The sequence below is a fragment of the Dasypus novemcinctus genome, chromosome 1 (assembly GCF_030445035.2).
Source record: "Dasypus novemcinctus isolate mDasNov1 chromosome 1, mDasNov1.1.hap2, whole genome shotgun sequence".
Classification (NCBI taxonomy): Eukaryota; Metazoa; Chordata; class Mammalia; order Cingulata; family Dasypodidae; genus Dasypus; species Dasypus novemcinctus.
This window is the reverse complement of record NC_080673.1, coordinates 156,035,121-156,055,842: the sequence shown is the minus strand read 5'-3', so window position 1 is coordinate 156,055,842 and position 20,722 is coordinate 156,035,121. Positions and strand designations below refer to the sequence as shown.

The 20,722-nt window shown below is 37.5% G+C and overlaps 1 protein-coding gene and 1 pseudogene across 8 annotated transcripts in view; both read left to right on the top strand.

Annotated features, from left to right (window-relative positions):
• Nucleotides 1-20,722, top strand: part of DCUN1D4 (defective in cullin neddylation 1 domain containing 4) — a 129,376-nt gene that overhangs the window by 87,516 nt on the left and 21,138 nt on the right. For all 8 annotated transcript variants that reach the window (XM_058298823.1, XM_058298830.1, XM_058298819.2 and 5 more), the window contains exon 7: nucleotides 12,458-12,549. In XM_058298823.1, the coding sequence (XP_058154806.1) occupies nucleotides 12,458-12,549 (92 nt within the window). The remainder of the gene's footprint in view (nucleotides 1-12,457; nucleotides 12,550-20,722) is intronic.
• Nucleotides 14,986-16,845, top strand: LOC101437711 (fructose-bisphosphate aldolase B-like; annotated as a pseudogene).

The window sequence follows — 20,722 nt, the reverse complement described above, 5'->3', positions numbered from 1 at the left end:
TGATCTTGTGGAACACTTCCATTGCCCCACAGTTATACTGATTCCATCTATTCAATACCTCTTTCTCCCTCCCCTCAGGGCCCACAGTGAAAATCAATCTTCATTACTTGAAGGACCATATTCACAGATACTTGAAAAAATGTTGAGGGCTTGTCATACTCTACAGCCCTAACCCATTGGGAGCCACCAGTTCTCTCAAGTGACACAATTCCCTCTGTTTGAGAACATCAGTCCTCCTCTTATTGTATGGGTCTCCACCCATTGATATAACCCATTATGACAAAAATGAGCACTCACACACTCCCTAGAAGCCTGCCCTGTGTCAGATGCCCCCCTTCCCCAAACATCTTAAACAGATAACCTTCCTTATTATATTTTCTAAAGAGTTTTCTCAACATTATAGTTTCAACCACATACCTGACAATCTCCTATGTTCAAATGTTCCCCCCGCCTCCCACCAGTTTCTTGGGCCATCTGACCCATCCTCCCATCCCTAGCCCCCCTTAAGCCTGCAAAGCCCCACCCAAAGGTATCCCTATGCCCCCATCTTATCCCTTCCTGTACAAATACTTACCTCCAACTTATCATAGATTTCACCCATGTAGGTGTCAGCTCTCAACCTTCCTTCCCCCTCAACTTCCTTTAAGCCTATCATCCAGTCTCTAGCTCTCTGAGACAGCTTGGTTTACTTATTTCATATCAGAGAGGTCATGTAGTATTTGTCCTTCAGTGCTTGGTTTGCTTCACTCAATATAAGGTCCTCAAGATTCATCCATGTTATCACATGTGTTTCTACTGTATTCCTTCTTACAGCTGAGTAATATTTCATTGTATGTATATACCACATTTTATATATCCATTCATCTGCTGATGGGCATTTGGATTGATTCCAACTTTTGGTAGTAGTGAATAGCACTGCTATGAACATTGGTTTGCATATATCAGTTTGTGTCCTTGTTTTCAGTTCTGCTGGGTATATACCCCGCAGTGGAATCGCTGGATCATATGGCAAATCTATAGCTAGTTTTTTGAGAAACCGCCCAACTCTCCTCCAGAATGGCTGGATCCTTCCGCATTCCCACTAGCAGTGGATGAGTGTTCCCATTCCTCCACATTCTCCCCATCTCTTGTAGTCTTCTGTTTTTTTTAATAGCTGTCAGTCTCATCAGAGTAAGATGGTATCTCATTGTAGTTTCAATTTGTGTTTCCCTAACAGCTAGTGATTTTGAGCATTTTTTCATGTGCTTTTTAGCCATTTGTATTTCTTCATTGGAAAAGTGTCTGTTTAAATCTCTTGCCATTTTTTAAATGGGTTGTTTGTCTTTTTATTTCAAGATATAGGAGTTCTTTATATATGCAAGATATTAGTCTCTTATCAGATATATGGTTACCAAATATTTTCTCCCATTGGGTAGGCCGTCTTTTCACTTTCTTGACAAACTCCTTTGAGGTACAAAAGGCTTTAATTTTGAGGAAGTCCCATTTATCTATTTGTTCTTTTGCTGCTCTTGTTTTTGATGTGAAGTTCATGAAGCCATATCCTACCTATCACAAGGTCCTGTAGATGCTTCCCTCATTGTTTTCCAAAGTCTTTATGGTCTTGGCTCTTGTATTTAGGTCTTTGATCCATCTTGAGTTGATTTTTGTATAAGGTGTGAGATGGTAATCCTCTTTCATTCTTTTACATATGGATATCCAGTTCTCCAGGCACCATTTGTTGAAGAGGCCATTCTCTCCCAGTTGAATGGGTTTGGTGGCCTTGTCGATTATCATATGATTGTATATATTCAGTTCCATTGGTCAGTGTGTCTATCCTTGTGCCAAACAATGCTATTTTCACTACTGTAGTTTTGTAGTATGTTTTGAAGTCAGGTAGTGTGATTCCTCCAATTTCATTTTTCTTTTTCAATATGTCCTTGGCTATTCGGGGCCTCTTTCCTTTCCATAAATCTCATAGTTAGTTTTTCTAGTTCATTAAAGAATGCTGTGTTGATTTTTATTGGGATTGCATTGAATCTATATATCAATTTTGGTAGGATGGACATCTTAATAATATTTAGTCTTCCTATCCATGAACAGAGAATATTCTTCCATGTATTTAGGTCTTCTTTGATTTCCTTGAACAGTGTTATGTAGTTTTCTGTGTATAAGTCTTTTACATCTTTAGTTAAATGTATTCCTAGGTATTTGATTTTTTATTTACTATTGTAAATGGTATTTGTTTCTTGATTTCTTCCTGAGATTGCTAGTTATTGATGTACAGAAATGCTAGTGATTTTTGTGCATTGCTCTTATAACCTACACCTTTACTGAACTCATTTTTAAGTTCTAGAAGCTTTGTTGTAGACTTCTCTGGATTTTCTATGTATAGGATCATGTCATCTGCAAATAGTGAAATTTTGACTTCTTCCTTTCCAATTTGGATGCCTTTTATGTCTGGTTCTTGTCTCAGTGCTCAAGCAAATACTTCTAACACAATGTTAAATAAAAGGGGTGAGAGTGGGCATCCTTGTCTTGTACCTGAAGTTAGAGGGAAAGGTTTTAGGATTTCACCATTGTAAATGACGTTAGCTGTGGGTTTTTCATATATACCTTTTATCATGTTCAGAAAGTTTCCATCTTTTCCAATTTTTTGCAATGTTGTTATCAAGAAAGGGTGTCGTATTTTGTCAAATGTTTCTTCTGCATCTATAGATATGATCGTGTAATTTTTTTCCTTCAATCTATTTATATGGTGTATTACATGAATTGATTTTCTTATGTTGAACCATCCTTGCATACCAGGAATGAATCCCACTTGGTCATGGTGTATAATTCTTCTAATGTGTTGTTGAATATGATTAGCAAGTATTTTGTTGAGGATTTTTGCATCTAGTTTCATTAGAGAGATTGGTCTGTAATTTTCCCTTCTTGTGGTGTCTTTGTTTGGCTTTGGTATTATGGAAATGTTGGCATTATAGAATGAGTTAGCATTGTTCCTTCTGTTTCGATTTTTTGGAAGAGTTTAAGCAAGATTGGTGTTAGTTCTTCCTGGAATGTTTGGTAGAATTCACCTGTGAAGCTGTCTGGCCCAGGGCTCTTCTTAGTTGGGAGGTTTTTAATGACTGATTCTCTCTCTTAACTTGTGATTGGTTTGTTGAGATCATCAATTCTTTCATCAATGGAGGCTGCTTATGTGTTTCTAGGAATTTGTCCATTTCCTCTAAATTGTTGTTTTTGTTGGAATATAGTTTTTCAAAGTATTCTCTTATGATAGTCTTTATTTCTGTGGGGCCAATGGTGATATCTCCTTTCTTATTTCTTATTTTGTGTATTTGCATCTTCTCTCTCTCTCTTTTTTTTTTTTTGTTATTCTAGCTAAGGGTTTGTCAATTTTATTGATCTTCTCAAAGAACCAGCTCTTGGTTTATTTTTTCAAGTGCTTTCCTATTTTCTATTTCATTTAGTTCTGCTCTGATCTTTGTTCTTTCTTTCTTTCTTCTTCTTTTGGATTTAGTTTGTTGTTTGTTTGTTTTTTTTTTTTTACTAATTCCCCCAAGTGTGCAGTTCTTCAATTTTAGCTCTTCTTTTTTGATGTATGAATTTATGGCTATAAATTTCCTTCTCAGTACTGCTTTTGCTGCATCCCATACGTTTTGATATGTTGTGTTATCATTAGTTTCAAGGTAGTTATTGATTTCTTTTGAGATTTCTTCCTTGACCCACTGTTTTCCTGAGAGTGTGTTGTTTAATGTCCATATATTGGTACCAAATCTGGGTCTCTGGCCCTTGCAGATTTCCAGCTTCATTCCACTGTGGTCAGAGAGAAATTATTTTATATGATTTCTGTCTTTCTGAATTCATTGAGACTTTTTCTGTGGCCTAGCCTGTGGTCTGTCTTGGAGAATGATCCATGTGCACTTGAGAAGAATGTATATCCTGGTGTTTTTGTATATAATGTTTTGTATATGTCTATTAGGTCCAGCTCCTCTAATATATTGTTCAAAGTCTTTGTTTCTTTATTGATTCTCTTTTGAGATGTTCTGTCCAAAATTGATAGTGGTATAGTAAAGTCCCCCACTGTAATTGTAGAGGCATCTATTCCTTCACTTAGTTTTTCCAATGTTTGCCTCATATATTTGGAGGCACCCTTGTTAGCATAAATGTGCATGATTGTTCTTTCTTCTTGAAAAATTATCCCTTTCACTAATATGTAGTTTCCATCTTTGTCTCTCACAATTGTTTTGCATTTAAGGTCTATTTTGTCTGATGTTACTATAGCTACTCCTGCCCTTTTTTGGTTATTGTTTGCGTGTAAGATTGTTTTCCAATTCGCTTTCAACCTCCTTGAATCCCTGGGTCTAAGATGTGTTTCTTGTAGACAGAATATAGATGGGTTGTATTTCCTTATCCAATCTTACAGTCTGAGTCTCATGACAGATAAGTTTAATCCATTGACATTTAATGTTATTATTTTCAAGGAATTACTTATAATAGTGATATTTTCTTTGGATTTGTGTTTGTCATATTTTGTTTGATTTTTTTTTCTCTGTCTTTTTCGTTGCTCTTACACTGTCCTTCAGCTCTGTCTCTCCTGTTTTGTTTTGTTTTTTTCTTTCTTCCTGCAGAGTTCCCTTTAGTATTTCTTGAAGGGCAGGATTCTTGTTGGCATACTCTCTTAGTTTTTGTTTATCTGTTCAATATTTTGAACTCTCCATCATTTTTGAATGCTAGCTTAGCTGGATAGAATATTCTTGGTTGGAAATTTTTTTCTTTCAGTACCATGATTATGTCATACCACTGCCTTTTTGCCTCTATGGTTTCAGATGAGAAATCAGCACTTAATCTTATGGAGCCTCCTTTGTATGTGATGGTTCTCTTTTCTCTTGCTAATTTTAGTATTTTCTCTTTGTCTTGAGCATTGGATAATTTGACAAGTATATGTCTTGGGGTAGGCCTGTTGGGATTTATGCTGTTTGGGATGCGTTGTGCTTCCTGGACATGTCCATCCATCTCTCTCAGTAGGTATGGGAAGTTTTCAGCCATTATTTCCTTCTACACTCCTTCTGTCCCCTTTCCCTTCTCTTCTCCTTCTGGGAAGCCTATAATGAGTACATTTGTGTGTTTTGCATTGTCATTCAAGTCCCTAAGTCCCTGCTGGATTTTTTCCTATCTTTTTATTGATAGATAAAAGACAGTTCTACTATCTGTTTGATTTCAGATGTACTGTCTTCCACATCACTAATTCTGTTTGATTTCAGATGTACTGTCTTCCACATCACTAATTCTTTCCTCTGCCTCTTTGAACCTGCTGTTATTTGCTGAGAGCATATTATTGATTTCTTGAGTTGTGCTGTTCATCACCATCAAATCTGCTATCTTTTTGTGTGTGATTGCAATTTCTTCTGTATTCTAAGTATTTTCTTCATATTCTTAATCTCTTCCTTCACTTTATCAGATTGGTCCCTAATATATGTTTTGAGAGTTTAATTACTTGTTTGATGTTCTCCTCCTCTTCCTGGTTTTTAATTTGTTCATTGGATTGGGCCATGTATTCCTAATTATTGGTTTGGTTTGCAGTTTTTTGTTGCTATCTGGTCATTTTATCTTGATGGGTTTAATCAGTTGCTTAGCTTCTTTGTCTAGTCTTGGGGTTTAATTAGTTGTTGTTTTTGCATACATGTTAAGTCTTCTCTTTGTCACTTTGTTCTTCTTATTCTATTTCCTTGTTGTTGGCTAAGTTCACTTGAAGGCAAATATTAGGGTCAGAGAAAGCAAAAAGAGTAAGAAAAGAAAAAGTATAATAGTAATATATTTTTTTAAAGATGTATTTATTTATTTCTTTCCCCTTATCTCCCCCTGCCCCAGTTTTCTGTTCTCTGTGTCTATTTGCTGCATGTTCTTTGTCCGCTTCTGTTGTCAGCGGCATGGGAATTTGTGTTTCTTTTTGTTGTGTCATCTTGTTGTGTCAGCTCTCCATGTGTGTGGCTCCATTCCTGAGCAGGCTGAACTTTCTTTCATGCTGGGTGGCTCTCCTTCGGGGTGCACTCCTTGCACGTGGGGCTCCCCGATGCGGGGGACACCCCTGCGTGTCAGGGCACTCCTTGCATGCATCAGCACTGAGCATGGGCCAGCTCCACACGGGTCAAGGAGGCCTGGGGTTTGAACCGCGGACCTCCCATGTGGTATGCGGATGCCCTATCCGTTGGGCCAAGTCCGCTTCCCTAATAGTAGTATTGATAGTAAATGTTAATAGAGGAACCATGTGAGATCTTGGAGAATGGATATTAGACTCATGTAAGCTGTGTAGAGTTATAACAGTAAGAAAAGTGGAGTACCTATAATAAGACAGTAAACTAAATATGGGGAGGAATACCATATGAATTAAAAGGCCAGTGTGGTCAGGAGAGAGGGAAAGAGAAAAGAAAGTCCAATAATATAAAGAATGAATAAAAGAAAACAGAACAAAGGTATTAGAAATAAAAAGTCAGAAAAATTGGGGGCCAAAGAAAGAGAAGTAGAATGTAAGAGAAACAATAAATGATGGAGGATAGAAATATGTAGAGGAAAAGGGATTGTGTTGGTGGCCAAAATCAATACACACAGAAAAGAGGAAGTGGATGATGAGGAAACACAGCAAATGTGAAGCACTCCCTGCAGCACCTAATATTAAAAAAAAAAAAAAAAAGAAGAGAAAGGAAGGGGGAAAAAAAGGACAAAAGAGGGGAAAAGATCAGACAAAGTTTCAAGAAAGGAATCCTCTTTGCAATTAAATAAAACACTTACGAGTCTGACGTTCTGCCTTTTCCCTTCCTCACTTCCCTCTCTCCCAGGGCAGGGGAAAGCTGCGTGAGGGGTCTAGTAGGAGATTCACACGGGTCCTTGGTGAACCAGCTCAGCACAGAAAACAATGACTCTTAATTTCCAGAGAGAGAACATCCACACCTTATCAGGAACCCCACATATGCTATTGGAAGCTTGGAAGGCATGTTATACAGCCCCTCTCCCTTAGGTGTGCTCACCATTGTCTATTTTCTTCCCATTCCTTTTGTTGTTGATAGAACAAATGGAGATGAGTCCATCTATGGTATAGACAAGGATCTTGTATTAGGACTTGTGTGTCGATGTATGAATGACTGTCCAGAGACAGCCAGCCCCGAGAGTGGCAGGATGGTCTTGGAAGGGCCCTCCCCTGAGTGCCATTGGTCTCTTACCGCTTCTGTACCTTTCTAGGACTGACGTCGTTTCCTTTTCAGTTACTTTATCTCCTCATCTTATTGGGTCTTTGAGATAGGTGAGAGGGAAATCCCCACTCTCCTCCCTAAATCATAGATGAGCTCAGCCTGTTCCTAAACTGGACTTGGGTAGCTTGCTGAATGCACCTTTGAAATGTAGTTTTGTCTTCAACCTTCAGGCATTTATTGAAACTTATTATCAGTATCTCTGTGCCTTCTTTCCTCTAAGCAGCTAAGTATAAGGTGATAAGCAGTGGTATAAATCAGAGTTGTCACAGTTCTTGTTCTGATATCCTCAGATTTTCAGAAGATTCACTAAGATACTTTTCTGTTGAAATTTCTCAGGTGTATTATAGAGCTCATAATGATTAATAAAAAAAAGAGGGAAGTAACAAATATCCACTTAGCTCCTAATTAATAATTCTCATTTAGTTTCATTTAGACTTAAATTCTGAAATAGATATTATTTTTAATTTAAAATAGGTATTTTTATTCCCATTTTTTCGATGATGAGAGCGTCTCAAAAAACATTTTTGGTAGAAATTATGGCAGTTGAACCCATTACATTGTACTTGTGAAGCAGGTGCTCAACCACTGAGCTACACCTGCTCTGCAAGACTCAGAACTTTTTTTAACAAATTAGTTTTATCGATACATATTAATAAAGCATAAATCCATCCAAAGTATACAACCAGTGGTATTGAGGATAAGCACATAATTATGCATTCATCACTTCAGTCATTTTTAGAGCATCTTTGTTACTCCAGTAATATTAATAATTATACTAAAAAGCAAAAACCAACCAAACAAATTTCATTACCTCTCAATCTCTCTGTGCTTCCCTTACTGTACATACCTGCTGTTCTGTTTCCTTCTCTCTAGTTTAATTGTTTTTATGTTTTATAAAAAGTTTTATATATGCAGTATCACATACTCATATTTTACATGAGTTTTCACTGTTATACAGTCTTTTGTTATATTTTTTACCTTTCCTTCAGGTAATATAAATGTCTTTAGGCTTTCCCTTTCAACCACTGTCATACCCATGTAATAGCTCTGTTAATCAGAAACATGATGATGTGCTCTCACCATTACCATTCATTTCCAAAGATTTACAAACCACCTTTTAGCCAATTCTGCACAGATTAACCATCAGCTTTCCATTCTCTACCCTCATTCTGTTTTCTCATGACCTATATTCTAATTATTAATTCCATAAGTTTACGTAATATATTTAGTTCATAATAGTGTAATCATATAGTAGCTGTCCTTTTGTGTCTGGCTTGCTTCACTCAACATAATGTTCTTCAGGTTCATCCATGTTGTCATATGCTTCACGTCCTCATTTCTTCTCACCACTGCATAATATTCCATGTGTGTATACACCACAATTTGTTTATCCATTCTTCAGTTGATGGATATCTGGGTTGTTTCCAACTTTTGGCCATCATAAATAATGCTGCTATAAACATTGTTGTGCAGATGTCTATCAATGTCACTGCTCTCACTTCTTGTGGGTATTTACCTAGCAATGATATTGCTGGGTCCCATGGCAGGTTTATATTCAGCTGTCTTAGGAACTGCCAAACAGTCCTCCACAGTGTACTGTTCTTCATTCCCACCAACAGTGAATAACTGTTCCTTTCTCACAACATCCTCTCCAACATTTATAGTTTTCTGACATTTTAATGTGGCCAGTCTAATTAATAATTGCGAAATGATATTTCATTGTAGTTTTGATTTGTATTTCCCTAATTGCTAGTGAGGTTGAACATTTTTCAAGTGTTTCTTCACCATTTATATTTCTTCTTCGGACAATGTCTTTTCAAGTCTTTTGCCGATTTTTTAATTGGGTATTTGTCTTTTTATTGTTGAGTTGTATGATCTCTTTATATATCGTGGATATTAAACCCTTATCAGATAGGTGATTGCCAAATATTCCCTCCCACTGAGTCGGCTGCCTTTTTACCCTTTTAACAAAGTCCTTTGAGATGCAAAAGTGTTTAATTTTGAGGAGACTCAGAAATTTTAACTAACTTATATACAAGTCAAGCTGGTTTAAACAAAATTTGTAAATTTCAAATTTAGGAATATCTGACTCTGAACCGCAAGTTTTTTTCCATTCCATCTACTACTAATCTTTTCCTCCTGGTATCAGGTCCATGCTTAGTCTGGCTGCTGCTTATCCTGCTACCCTCTCTCTGTTCTGGACCCCAGTTACTGCAGAAACTTTCTTCAAGGATCTGGTGTAGAGGAGTTTAAGTGCCAACATGCCCTATTGAGAACCCTACAGTGCTCCCTTCCACACCCAGGCCCTGGGCTCTCAGATTGAGACTGACTCGTTTCTTTCTTTAGAATAAATTCTCTTCCAGTGACCTCTTAATACCTCTTTGCTAAGCCTTTTTAGTTCCAGACCTGCCTGAATAATATGTGAACCTCAATGAATGGTGTGTACAGTTCTATTTTTTGTTTGTTTGTTTGTTTGCTTGTTTGTTTCCTCAGAGACTCATCTGCTTCAAATTACTGGATGTGAATTCTGTTTAGAGAGTGTAGGTGGGGTTGGTGGGTCAGGTTACCAAATGCTACAATCAGCCTCCTGTCTGAAGTATCATTAACCTAGTGTAAGATAGTTCAGGAGACCAGAAATGAGGGTATAGAGTTTTTGAATAATGTCATTAACAAGGTAGAATTGGTAGCCATACATACAAACTGAAGAATCTTGTTGGTGGGCTTTTAATGGATAGAAAAAAACAATTACATTAGTTAGCTGGAAGTTAAATTCCCCAAAGCAGGTCTTCTACTCAAGAAGTGTTTATTTTTATTTTAGGTTATTTTCAGATCTTTTAGGAACCTCCTGTTAGTAGGGATCCAGTGAAAGATTACTATATGTGCATTTTTGATAAATGTCAGTTTGGATAAATGTCATACTTAAGGTTTAATGGAGCAAGGCCTGATATTGTATTGGTGAACCTGAATATATGTTTTGCCTATTCCATGTGCTACTTTTATTAGCTTCCCATTTGATGGACGCTAAAAAGGTAATAAAGCAGCACCAAAAGGTAGTTTCTCCTTTTATGTTTCCTGGTGGCATACTTTAGCTTTAAAAAAGAGAAAAAAAAATTGTTTCATCTCTCTTTCAACTTCTTTAGTCTCTACTATTAGAAAAATAAGGTAAAAATTAGAAATCAAAACCTTCAGACCAATGGTAACAGCCTTGAGTTTGACATCTCTTCAGTGGCATTTTGCTTTTTGCTATTAAGGGAGAGAAAAGGCTAGTAAAACAGACTAGTGAAAGGATCTTGATACTTTATCAACTTTTGATTTTCTGTTAAGTTTTTAGGTGTTTTTTAATCCTGTTTTTCTCCTCGTAAATATGTATCTTTTTAATCTTAAAACTATCTTACAACCACAATTCTTATCTGATACTGGTGTTTCAAAGATTTGTAGAAAAGTGGACATTTATTCTCAGCTCACTTCTCCTATCTCCCTTGGCCCTGTGTGTTTCTGCTGATTTACAGAACATCTAACTTAGCAGGGATCATTCGAAGTCTTGAGGCTTGACTTTCAGGCCGTTTAGGTAGAAGATGTTAAGTTTTGCTTGTTTGTTTTTTTAATGTGAACATACAGATCAACACAATCCTATTACTTCCTTTCTGGAATGAGATCAAGAATCACTGAATTCAAGAGCCACACAGACTGTCCCTAACTTACAAACTTTTGTTGTATAAATATTAAAATGACCATTCATGAGTGGCTTCTCCCTACCTTCTTCTTCAGCGGGGATCTCCTTTTAAGCCTCTATTCCCAGGCACTCTTTTTCCAAGGTGGTGATGCTAGAATTTTTTTTTTTCTGGACCCATTCAAGGATCTTTTTTACCTGGGCATCTCTTAATCATTCTTCAACTTTCAGTAAAGCATTCTCTGATACCTCCCTCCCCATTTCCTCTGTTATACATTCTCCCTGCATCTTGTTACTTTCTTTAATGTCTGCCATCCCAGCCAGAATCTGAGCTGTGTGAGAGCGTGGGCCAGCAGTTGTTGGTTTTGCATTGTAACCTGGTATGTTGCTAAATCGTTTTTCTTAGGTACTCTTTGCCCTCTTACCCCTGTGTCTTGGGCTCAGAGCTTGGGATCTTCATGGTACATTATACATATTTTTAAAATTATGCTTTTGTGGGTTGATTAAGAAACTCAGTCATCATTTAAAATATCAACTTATTTTCTCATTGACAGGTTAACCTCTTGGCAAAAGGACTCATTGTGCAGCCATTTTGTAAACTGAACTATTTGTTATACTATTTATAGGTATTCTGGACTCCTCTTTAAAATTAGTGTGCTTGAGAGATGCTTAGGCTGTCGTTTATTTTACTTATCTATTTTATAATTATACGTGCCCTCAAAATGTGCAAGGAATTAGATTTGAAAGTTGGTACATCAGTAAAAATTGTAAGTACTCAAATTTACCCTTGGAAAATCCTTAGTGACTCAAAGCCTGTGTAGGGGCTCACTCTGTGAGTGACATTCCCTGAGAAGTGGTTAGGGCACGCCACTCATCCTGGGCTGAGTACTATCTCAGTGGCATATCTGGCTAGTTTAAAATAATTTGCCCCAGTGTATGTAGTTGAATTTACAAACATTAAGTATGTGTGATACGAGTCCACTACATATCTCCCACCACCCTCCTTATTTGTGTAGCTTTCTTCTTTCTTATGTGTAGCTCTGCTTTCTTCTTTTTAATGGTGACATAGTATGGAATGTATAGCAAAGAAGAATTTGTCTAGTCCCTTATTAATGGACATCTGTTTTTTTCTAGTCTTTTGTTACTACAAATAGTGCTTCAGTAAATTTTTTTGAATAGATATCTTTGCAAACATGTACAGGTATACCCATAAGGTAACTTTCCATAGGTAGAATTGCTAAGTCAGTAACTGATTGTAATTTTGATAGATACTGCCAAATTGCCTTCTGAAGAGGCTAATCACATTATTCTTCTGTCATCACGTATCATGAGAGTATGTATTTTTCAAAACCCTTGTCAGCAGAGTGTTATCAAAATTTTAGATGTTTGCCAAGCTAGATCTTATTTTTGAAGTTACACTGTTCACATTTCAGTGGCTGTACTACTACTACAATGAGCAGAAGCATTTGGCAAGATGTTAATGTATTTAATTTCTGAGATTTGTCATTCTGATTTGATGTTTTTCCTTTTTGTGTGTGTTTTTTCGTTTTTTTTTTTTAAACAGGTAGTTATGCTTGTCCTGGCCTGGAAATTAGATGCACAGAACATGGGTTATTTTACGCTACAGGAATGGTTAAAAGGAATGACTTCTCTACAGTAAGTCCCGAGACTGCACTAATGGGGTCCCTGCTTCCTGGAGGTAGTTGCTGCCTTCCTGGGACTTCAGGGAGCCTGGGTTGGGTGAGTGGAAGAAAATCAGGTGGTCTGGGCAAGCTTCATCTATGGCCAAAGAAATAAAGGCCAAGACCCATTTTTATGTGATAAGGAAGAGAGGACTCTTATGGATTGTTTTAGCAAGTAAAGTTTTTATATATAATGTATTTATGTATTGTTTATTTTAGTATTCTTATAAAGCACCTCTGTCCAGTAGAAAGAAACCACTTTGCTCCTCTATGTGAGCCCCATATATAATTTTAAATTTTCTAATAGCCACATTAGAAAAGTAAAAAGAAAGGGGTGAAGTTAATTTTAATATTATATTTTATTTAACTCAAAATATCCAAAATATTATCATTTTAACATGTAATTAATATAAAAAATCAGTGAGGTATTTTTCATTCTTTTTTTTTTGTACCAGGTCTTTAATATCTGGTGTATACATTACATTTATAGCACATTTCAGTTTGCATTCTTAATTTGCAAATGCTTAATAGTCACATGTACCTATTAGACAATACAAGTCTAGAGCTTAAAAAGTAAGGGTTCTGGTTTACAGTTGGTGAGAAAAAGTTAACTAAAATGAACTTTTATCAATGAAAATATTTTATATATTCTATTTTATATATCTGATTCTAGCTTATTGATTACTCTAGTGATTAATAATAATAATAATCTGTTACTTGGTCCAGAATAAGAAAAAAAAAATCAGTGGTTTTATGTATTCCTTTTGTGTTTGTGTGTGTGCGTGTGTGTGTGTGTGTTTGCTTGCTAAGTTTCACTCAAGAAAACATAAGTTGTTATTCCATATTATACTTGGAAGGATACAGTTGTGGTGGGTGATTAAACATTTCAATGGTATTAGATGTTAATTCTTAAATAGTAACTTTGATCTAAAGTACTTGGAATGACTTTTTTCTTTTCACTTTAACTAGGAATAACAGACTTTAATTTTTACTGGATTAAAATTGAAGTTAATGATTATATGGGTTTATTTAAATAATTTTGGAATTGTCAACTTTTAATATTATTGCCCATTTGTTATTAATAATGCTTTATTTGCATTGTGCTTTAGTAATCTGTAGGCTTTTCACTGTTCTCCCATTTGAACCTCACAGCAACCTTGTGAGGAAGACAGATCAGGTTTTATCCTGCACTTTTTACAAATGAGGAAACTGCAGTTTAGAGGGGAGATGTGAAAACCCAAGACTTCTGATTCTGAAGTCACATTTCTTACTCTGACAACTGTTGTCTGGTGGCAAATGAGTTTTAGGTAAATGCATAATCATCCTTTTACAAATACACTTCCCTCTTGGCATCCTCCAGGGTTATGTCCTTCTGGAATCTCCTTAAAATTGTGTTTGACATGTTGGGAATCAGCTTATGATTTTAAGCTAACTAGCTTTCATTATTTTTCTTGTTGGTGTTCTTTTTTGCTTTCTGAATACAGCTGCTCTTTTTTCTAGTAATGATGAATGCATGATGATCTCAAAACTTTATTTTAAGGCTTAAGAGGAGAGTCACCATCATCTTTTTTTCAGGCACAGTTTCATTTGTCTTAAAATGGTATAATATGCACATTGGTATAGTTTTAGATTCTTTCTTACATTTGCCTTTACATAGGAATATTCCAGGATACCAGGGCTTACTCGCATGATTTGAGGGATATGCTCCCTTGGGAAGTGAGTGAGCAGTTTCCTAGAAATCTAGTTGGAACATCTCTGTCAGGTTCTTTAGTGGGAATTCTTCTTGCCATGATGTGTGACACAGGTCGTGTCAGGTGGGTTCCTGTAGCAAGCTGCTACTTGGTCCTTGCAATTCAGAATTTGGTGACAAGGACAATCGACTACAAAGTCATTGAGGAATCTGCTTTCTTTTTGTGATAGGAAATTCTGATATTAGTTTCCTCACCAATGAGGTAGAGATAATTTTTCAGAATAACCTTTAAGATTCCTTGTAGTTCAAAAGCAGTCCATTTTCAAGTTTGAAGACACCCCTCTCCTAGCCTCCCTAACTTAGTCATTTGCTTGCCTAACACTTGAATGAGTGATGTGCCAAGCACCGTATCGTAGGCCCGGAGGAAACAAAAAATGTGAATAATTGAAGTCTATGAGGGGCAAGAGGCTTGGAAACAATGTTCAAGGGAAAGATCCAACAGTAAGTAATAAGCCTGCTTCTTTGTATGTCTTTTAAATTAAATAAGTTCTGTGTAATTAAGGTATGAGCATCCAATAAAGAAGAAAACTCGGGGGGAAACTCTTTCATATGGTCTAAAGTAATCAGTGTTTTGAATTATCTGCTTTGTTTTCTATTTTGGATTTTTTGCCCATTTTTAGTTTTTATTAAACCTGTCCTGTGAATATTTTGGACTCAAAACTGGTATTAACTATTTGGCAACTGCTGCCTCACCCATGGCTTCTGACATCTGAGAAGATTCTCCTCTCCCAAACTACCTGTCACCATGGCCCACCAATTTCCAGCCCTCACCCCAGAACAGAAGAAGGAACTCTCTGAAATTGCCCAGCTCATTATTGCAAATGAAAAAGGGGTCCTGGCTACAGATGAGTATGTAGACACCTTGGGAAACTGCCTGCAGAGGATCAAGGTGGAGAACTCAAAAGCGAACCACCGGCAGTTCTTAGAAATGCTCTTCACCATGGACAATTCTGTCAGTTGGAACATCGGAGGTGTATTAGTCAGGGTTCTTTTGGGAAACAGAATCAACAGGAGATAACTGTGAATAGTATGAAATTTATAAGATTCTCTCACATGACCATGGCGATGCACAAGTCCAAGTTCCGCAAGGAGGCTGCAAACCAGGAGCAACCATGAAAATCCAATGAGGGTCCTGATGAGTTTGTGGGAGACATTGGCTGTCCAAATACGGGCTGCGAAATTCCCTCTAAATGCCGAAATTCACTTCCCCTTTTAAGGCATTCAACTGATTGGATAAAGTGTCACACATTGCTGGCAGCAATCTCCCTGGTCAATGTAGATGTCATCAGCCATCTATGCAGTAAACTCACTAATGACTTGAGCCTATAAATGTCCCTGTATTACAATTGGCCTAGTACTTACTTGACCAAACAGCTGGGCACAATTACCTGGCTGAGTTGACACATTAGCCTAACCATCACAGGAAATGTGATCCTTTTCCTTGAGACCCTATACCAGAAGGACAGCCAGGGAAAACTGTTTAGAAACATCCTCAAGGAAAAGGGTATCATGGTGGGAATCAAGTTCGATCAAGGAGCTACTCCTCTTGCAGGCACAAAGAAACCACCATTCAAGGGCACTACAGCCTCTCTGAATGCTATGCTAAGGACAAGAAGGATGGTGCTGACTTTGGGAAATGGGGCACTGTGCTGAGAATTGCCAACCAGTGTCCATCCAACCTTACTATCGAGGAAAATACCTTTACCCTGAACTACTATACCAGCATGTGCCAACAGAATGGATTGGTACCTAATGTTGAACCAGAGGTCATTCCCAATAAATAAAGTCCAGCATGTGCCTGCTGAACATGCCTGTACCAAGAAGTATATTACAGAGCAAGTGGCTATGGTCACCGTCACAGCTCTTCACCGCACTGTTCCTGTTGCTGTTCCTGGCATTTGCTTTTTGTCTGGCAGCATGAGTGAAGAGGATGCCACTCTCAACCTCAATGCTGTCAACCTTTGCCCTCTAACAAGACCTTGGAAATTAAGTTTCTCTTATGGACAGACCCTGTAGGCCAGTTCATTGCCACCTGGAATGGCAAGGCTGCAAACAACAAGGCAACCCAGGAGGTTTTTATGAAGCAGGCCGTGGCTAACTGCCAGGTAACCAAAGGACAGTATGTTCACACCATTTCTTCTGGTGCATCCTCCACACAGTTGCTTTCACTGCCAGGACCTCGCACAAGCCAACCTGCTCTAGCCCTTCTTAGCAGGAGGGCTGAAAAGGAGCAACTTTTTGACCATCTCTGGAAATTAGACAAAATTGGATGGAAACAACTGGAAACACTTATGTGTTGGATTCTTAAACACAAGGAAAAAAGTAAATTAGTATTTGAAGTATACAAGTACAAATTTCAAGGATCTGACAGATTTCCATAAAATGGTTTCCTTTAATACTTAAAGCTCCTCACTCCCCTGAATATTCAGTCACCTGAAGAAAAGAATAGATTTTAAAACTAAATCTGGGGAGCAGATGTAACTCAGTAGTTGAGTGCCTTCTTCCCATGTATAAAGTCCCAGGTTCAATCCCTGGTACCTCCTAAAAAAAAAGAAAGAAATTTAATGAAATCTGCTCTCCATCCAGATTACAACCACTAAATGAAGTACCTTGAAAGCAAGGTGCAGAGAGGTGCATCTTGTTAAAAAACCTTAGCAGTAGTAAGTTATGAAGGAGACAGCTGCAACTGAAAAAGAAATATTCTTCTATAAAAATCATGTCAAATAAAAAGTATTCTATAAATCTTCAGAAAAACTGGAATTAAAATATATATGACAAATTTGTATTTATAGTACACATTGGTGTTTTTTATCTAAGTGGTAAGTTTTTAAAACATTGTTACTGAAAAGTAGGAATATGCTAAAAATGGAAAAACCATGAGTTTTAGAACCATAGTTTGAACCAGTTCTGCCATTTCCTAAGGTCTTCAAAATCTGGAAGGCTAAGTGTGAAATGTAGCTTGCACCCAAACCCTTAGAAATCAGTCTTCTTGACACTGGAGATGACTTGTGTGAATGGCCTTTTAAAGACCTGTCAGTCTAGAACATGTGCTATTTTGTGAGAGTGTTGAAAGAAATGACAGCAGCTCATAGGAAACGTGCATCTGAAACTCCTTACATCAGTTTTAGAGAAGTCACAGCCCTTGTTTTGATTGATTGTTTCATTTATTGCTTTGTTTCAAAGGGTGGTAAAGGTTATCTCTGACAAATTAAACTGTTGAGGGTATTTAAGCTAAAAAATAAAAAGTGTTAAGAGTTGTAGCTAAGTCTGATGATGGCTGAAAAATACCTGTGGGCTGACTTAAGTGAAGGGGTGAAGGCCTGTCTGCGGGTCATGGGGATGCACTGCCTCTGAGCTTGGTTTCATGAATGCGTCTTTGCAAGTGGGCCTGTTTGTCTGCCAGGAGCTACATCTGCCGACACTTAAGAGTGTGGCAAGTATTTAAAGGCTGTTTTGTCAGCCTCAGAGGCATAACCCTTAGAAAATTTGATATAAAGTTTCTAACAGTAAATTGATTTTGCTAATGTTTAGGAGTCAGATTTTATAATCTTTGAGAGATATTCTCCTAATATCTGTTATTTATGAATCTGTTACACAGCAAAACTCAAATAAGAAATAATCCCACATTAGGTATGCATTTTTTTTTTTTTTTTGGAAATTATGCTTCTTATAGTTGTGGTACTTTGAGTTTTATCGTACATGGTACAGAGAAAATCTGGGGAAACTCAGATCTAAGACATGACTACTTTCTAAAAAGTTTCAGGCCCCCTTGTTAAACTTTTCACACCCTTTGTTAGTCCAGTCCCCCTGCAGATGTTCTTGGTGAGTGGCCACTAGATGGCAACCTGTGGTGCCTTCTGGGCAGGGTGACTGACTCAGGTTCCTCTTTCCCTAAAGGGGGTGAGTCCAGATAATCCTCTGTAACCATCCTTAACAGATATATGAAACAGGAAAATTACTTTGTACATTTTATGTTTAGAAAAAGAGAGAATTATTAGTTTTCTCCACTCCCGAGAAGCCCTCTGAGCATCTTTCAAACATGGGGACATCTTTCGGCCAGGGTGGCGTAGTTTGCTCCCAGGCATGCCGCAGAACTTCACATTTGGCCTTGCAGGTCTCCCCAAATACAGTTCTTATTTTCGTTTAGCTGTGTAGTGGTTATCTTAATGAGTTGTTACTGTCCTGCATCATTTAAAACAAATGACTGCTCTTCCCCTCACTGGGAAGGACTAAACTAAACTTCAGCCAAAATCTGGCAGATTTCCTGACTTTTGTTCTTGTTCTTCCTTTCTAGTGAAGAACAGGAACTTGGGCCTAATATGGTTTTAAGTTTCCTGGTTTCCATTTTTTTTTTTTACCCTCTATCATTATTATTAAATTATTATGGAATTTTTATATACAAATGATAAAAAGTCACACAGTTGAGCACCCAATGCAAAATAAACCTTGCCCAAGCTCCTGCCTCCAATTTAATGCTTTCTTGTGTATTCTTCTAGTCTCCATCACCCCTCATTTGGCATCTGGCAAAATCTTTAACCGGGATATTGGTATGTCTTCTATTCCTTTCTCAAACCCTTCTCTAAAGAGAGCCAGAGTGAGCTTTTCAAGATGTAGGTCTAATTGTGCTCTCTCCCAGGATGTGAGACAGCTTCTGTTGTTTCTAGGATTCAATAAAAAATTATTCACTGTGGGGGACAAAAGCCCTTTTTGGTCTAGCACCACCTCTGTTCCCAGTTCATCTTATACTCTTACTCTTTCCATTCTAGCTGCAATGTTTTCTTTTAGTCCTTTGGAATTACCATGTTTCCTTCTGCCACTAGGCCTTTGTACCTGCTGTTTCTTACATAGAGAGCTTTGTCTTCCCCCACCCCAAATACAGTTTATACTAATCTTTAAGTTCTCAGTTTATGTGTCAGTCCCTTGAAGTTTTTTCTGACTTGCATAATAGTCTAATTTTAAACTTCTTAATTCTAAACATCAGAGGGGGAAAAGGGGCTTTTTAAATTGTTCTTGGTCCTTAGAAATTAAACATTTACTCTAATTTTTCAGTTTTCATATGGTTTATTATCTCAATAAAGCTAATTTGTAGTTATCTATAAAAAAGTTTTCACAAATTTATTGCTGAAAAATCTGTGCTTTATTATGAAGCATATTTTTTAAAGATTATTTATTTATTTTTCTCCTCCACCCCCCCCCCCCCCAGTTGTCTGTTCTCTGTGTCTATTTGCTGCGTGTTCTTTGTCTGCTTCTGTTGTTGTCAGTGGCACAGGAATCTGTGTTTCTTTTTGTTGCGTCATCTTGTTGTGTCAGCTATCCATGTGTGCAGCGCCATTCTTGGGCAGGCTGCACTTTCTTTCGCACTGGGCGGCTCTCCTTACAGGGTGCACTTCTTGTGCGTGGGACATCGCTACACGGGGGACACCCCTGCGTAGCAGGGCACTCCTTACGCGCATCAGCACTGGGCATGGGCCAGCTCCATACGGGTCAAGGAGGCCCGGGGTTTGAACCGCGGACCTCCCATGTGGTAGATGGACGCCCTAACCACTGGGCCAAGTCTGCTTTTGAAGCATATTTTAATTTATAAATTTATACTGCTAATAGTTGCGATATGTATTTTCTTACTTGTCTATAGTTGATAGTAGGTAAAAGTGCTAAAGAAAAACACAAGGGAACACATCCAGCATTGAACACCTTTAATATTGTCAGTGAAAATGGTGATTCTTAGTTCTCATTTTTAAGGGCTAGATACTAGAAACAGAAAATTAATTTGTAAAAATAGCCAATTAGTCCACTTCCTTTTGAGAAGTAAACTGTGTGACAGTTACAGTTAAAAATAGGTTATCATCCCTAGTGCTCCCTGGAGAAATTTCAAGTCTGGAAACAGAGAAAGTACAACGTGGCCTGAAACATCTTGTGCCAGAAAGCAAGGAATTACTCAAAAGACTGATAGGGACATATCAGAAGGACCCTGGAGTCAGCTTGAAGGGACTATTGCCCAAATTGGGGCTGTTTGTGCATCAAAACAAACAAAAATGAGACAAACAAAGACTGTAACAGATTATGTCCACTGAATTTAAAACAAAAATCCATAAACCCAGACAATAAAAAAAAAAGTGGTGGGCAGAGCTCTTCTTTGTAGATTAATATAGAAGGAATGATAGAATTAGAAAACCACCGTTTTGCATCTGCCAATATAGCAATTGATTCAGGCATATATCATTGGATGCTAAAACCACTGGGTGAAAGGTTGTTGAGGACCTAAATATAATCATGGGAAATCCTAGAACAAATTGAGATTTTATAAAATAGCTGCTCTAGACTCTTCAAAAATGACAATGCCAAGAAAAATAGAAAAGGTCAGGACACTCTTCTAGGAGCTAAAAGATAGGACAACTAA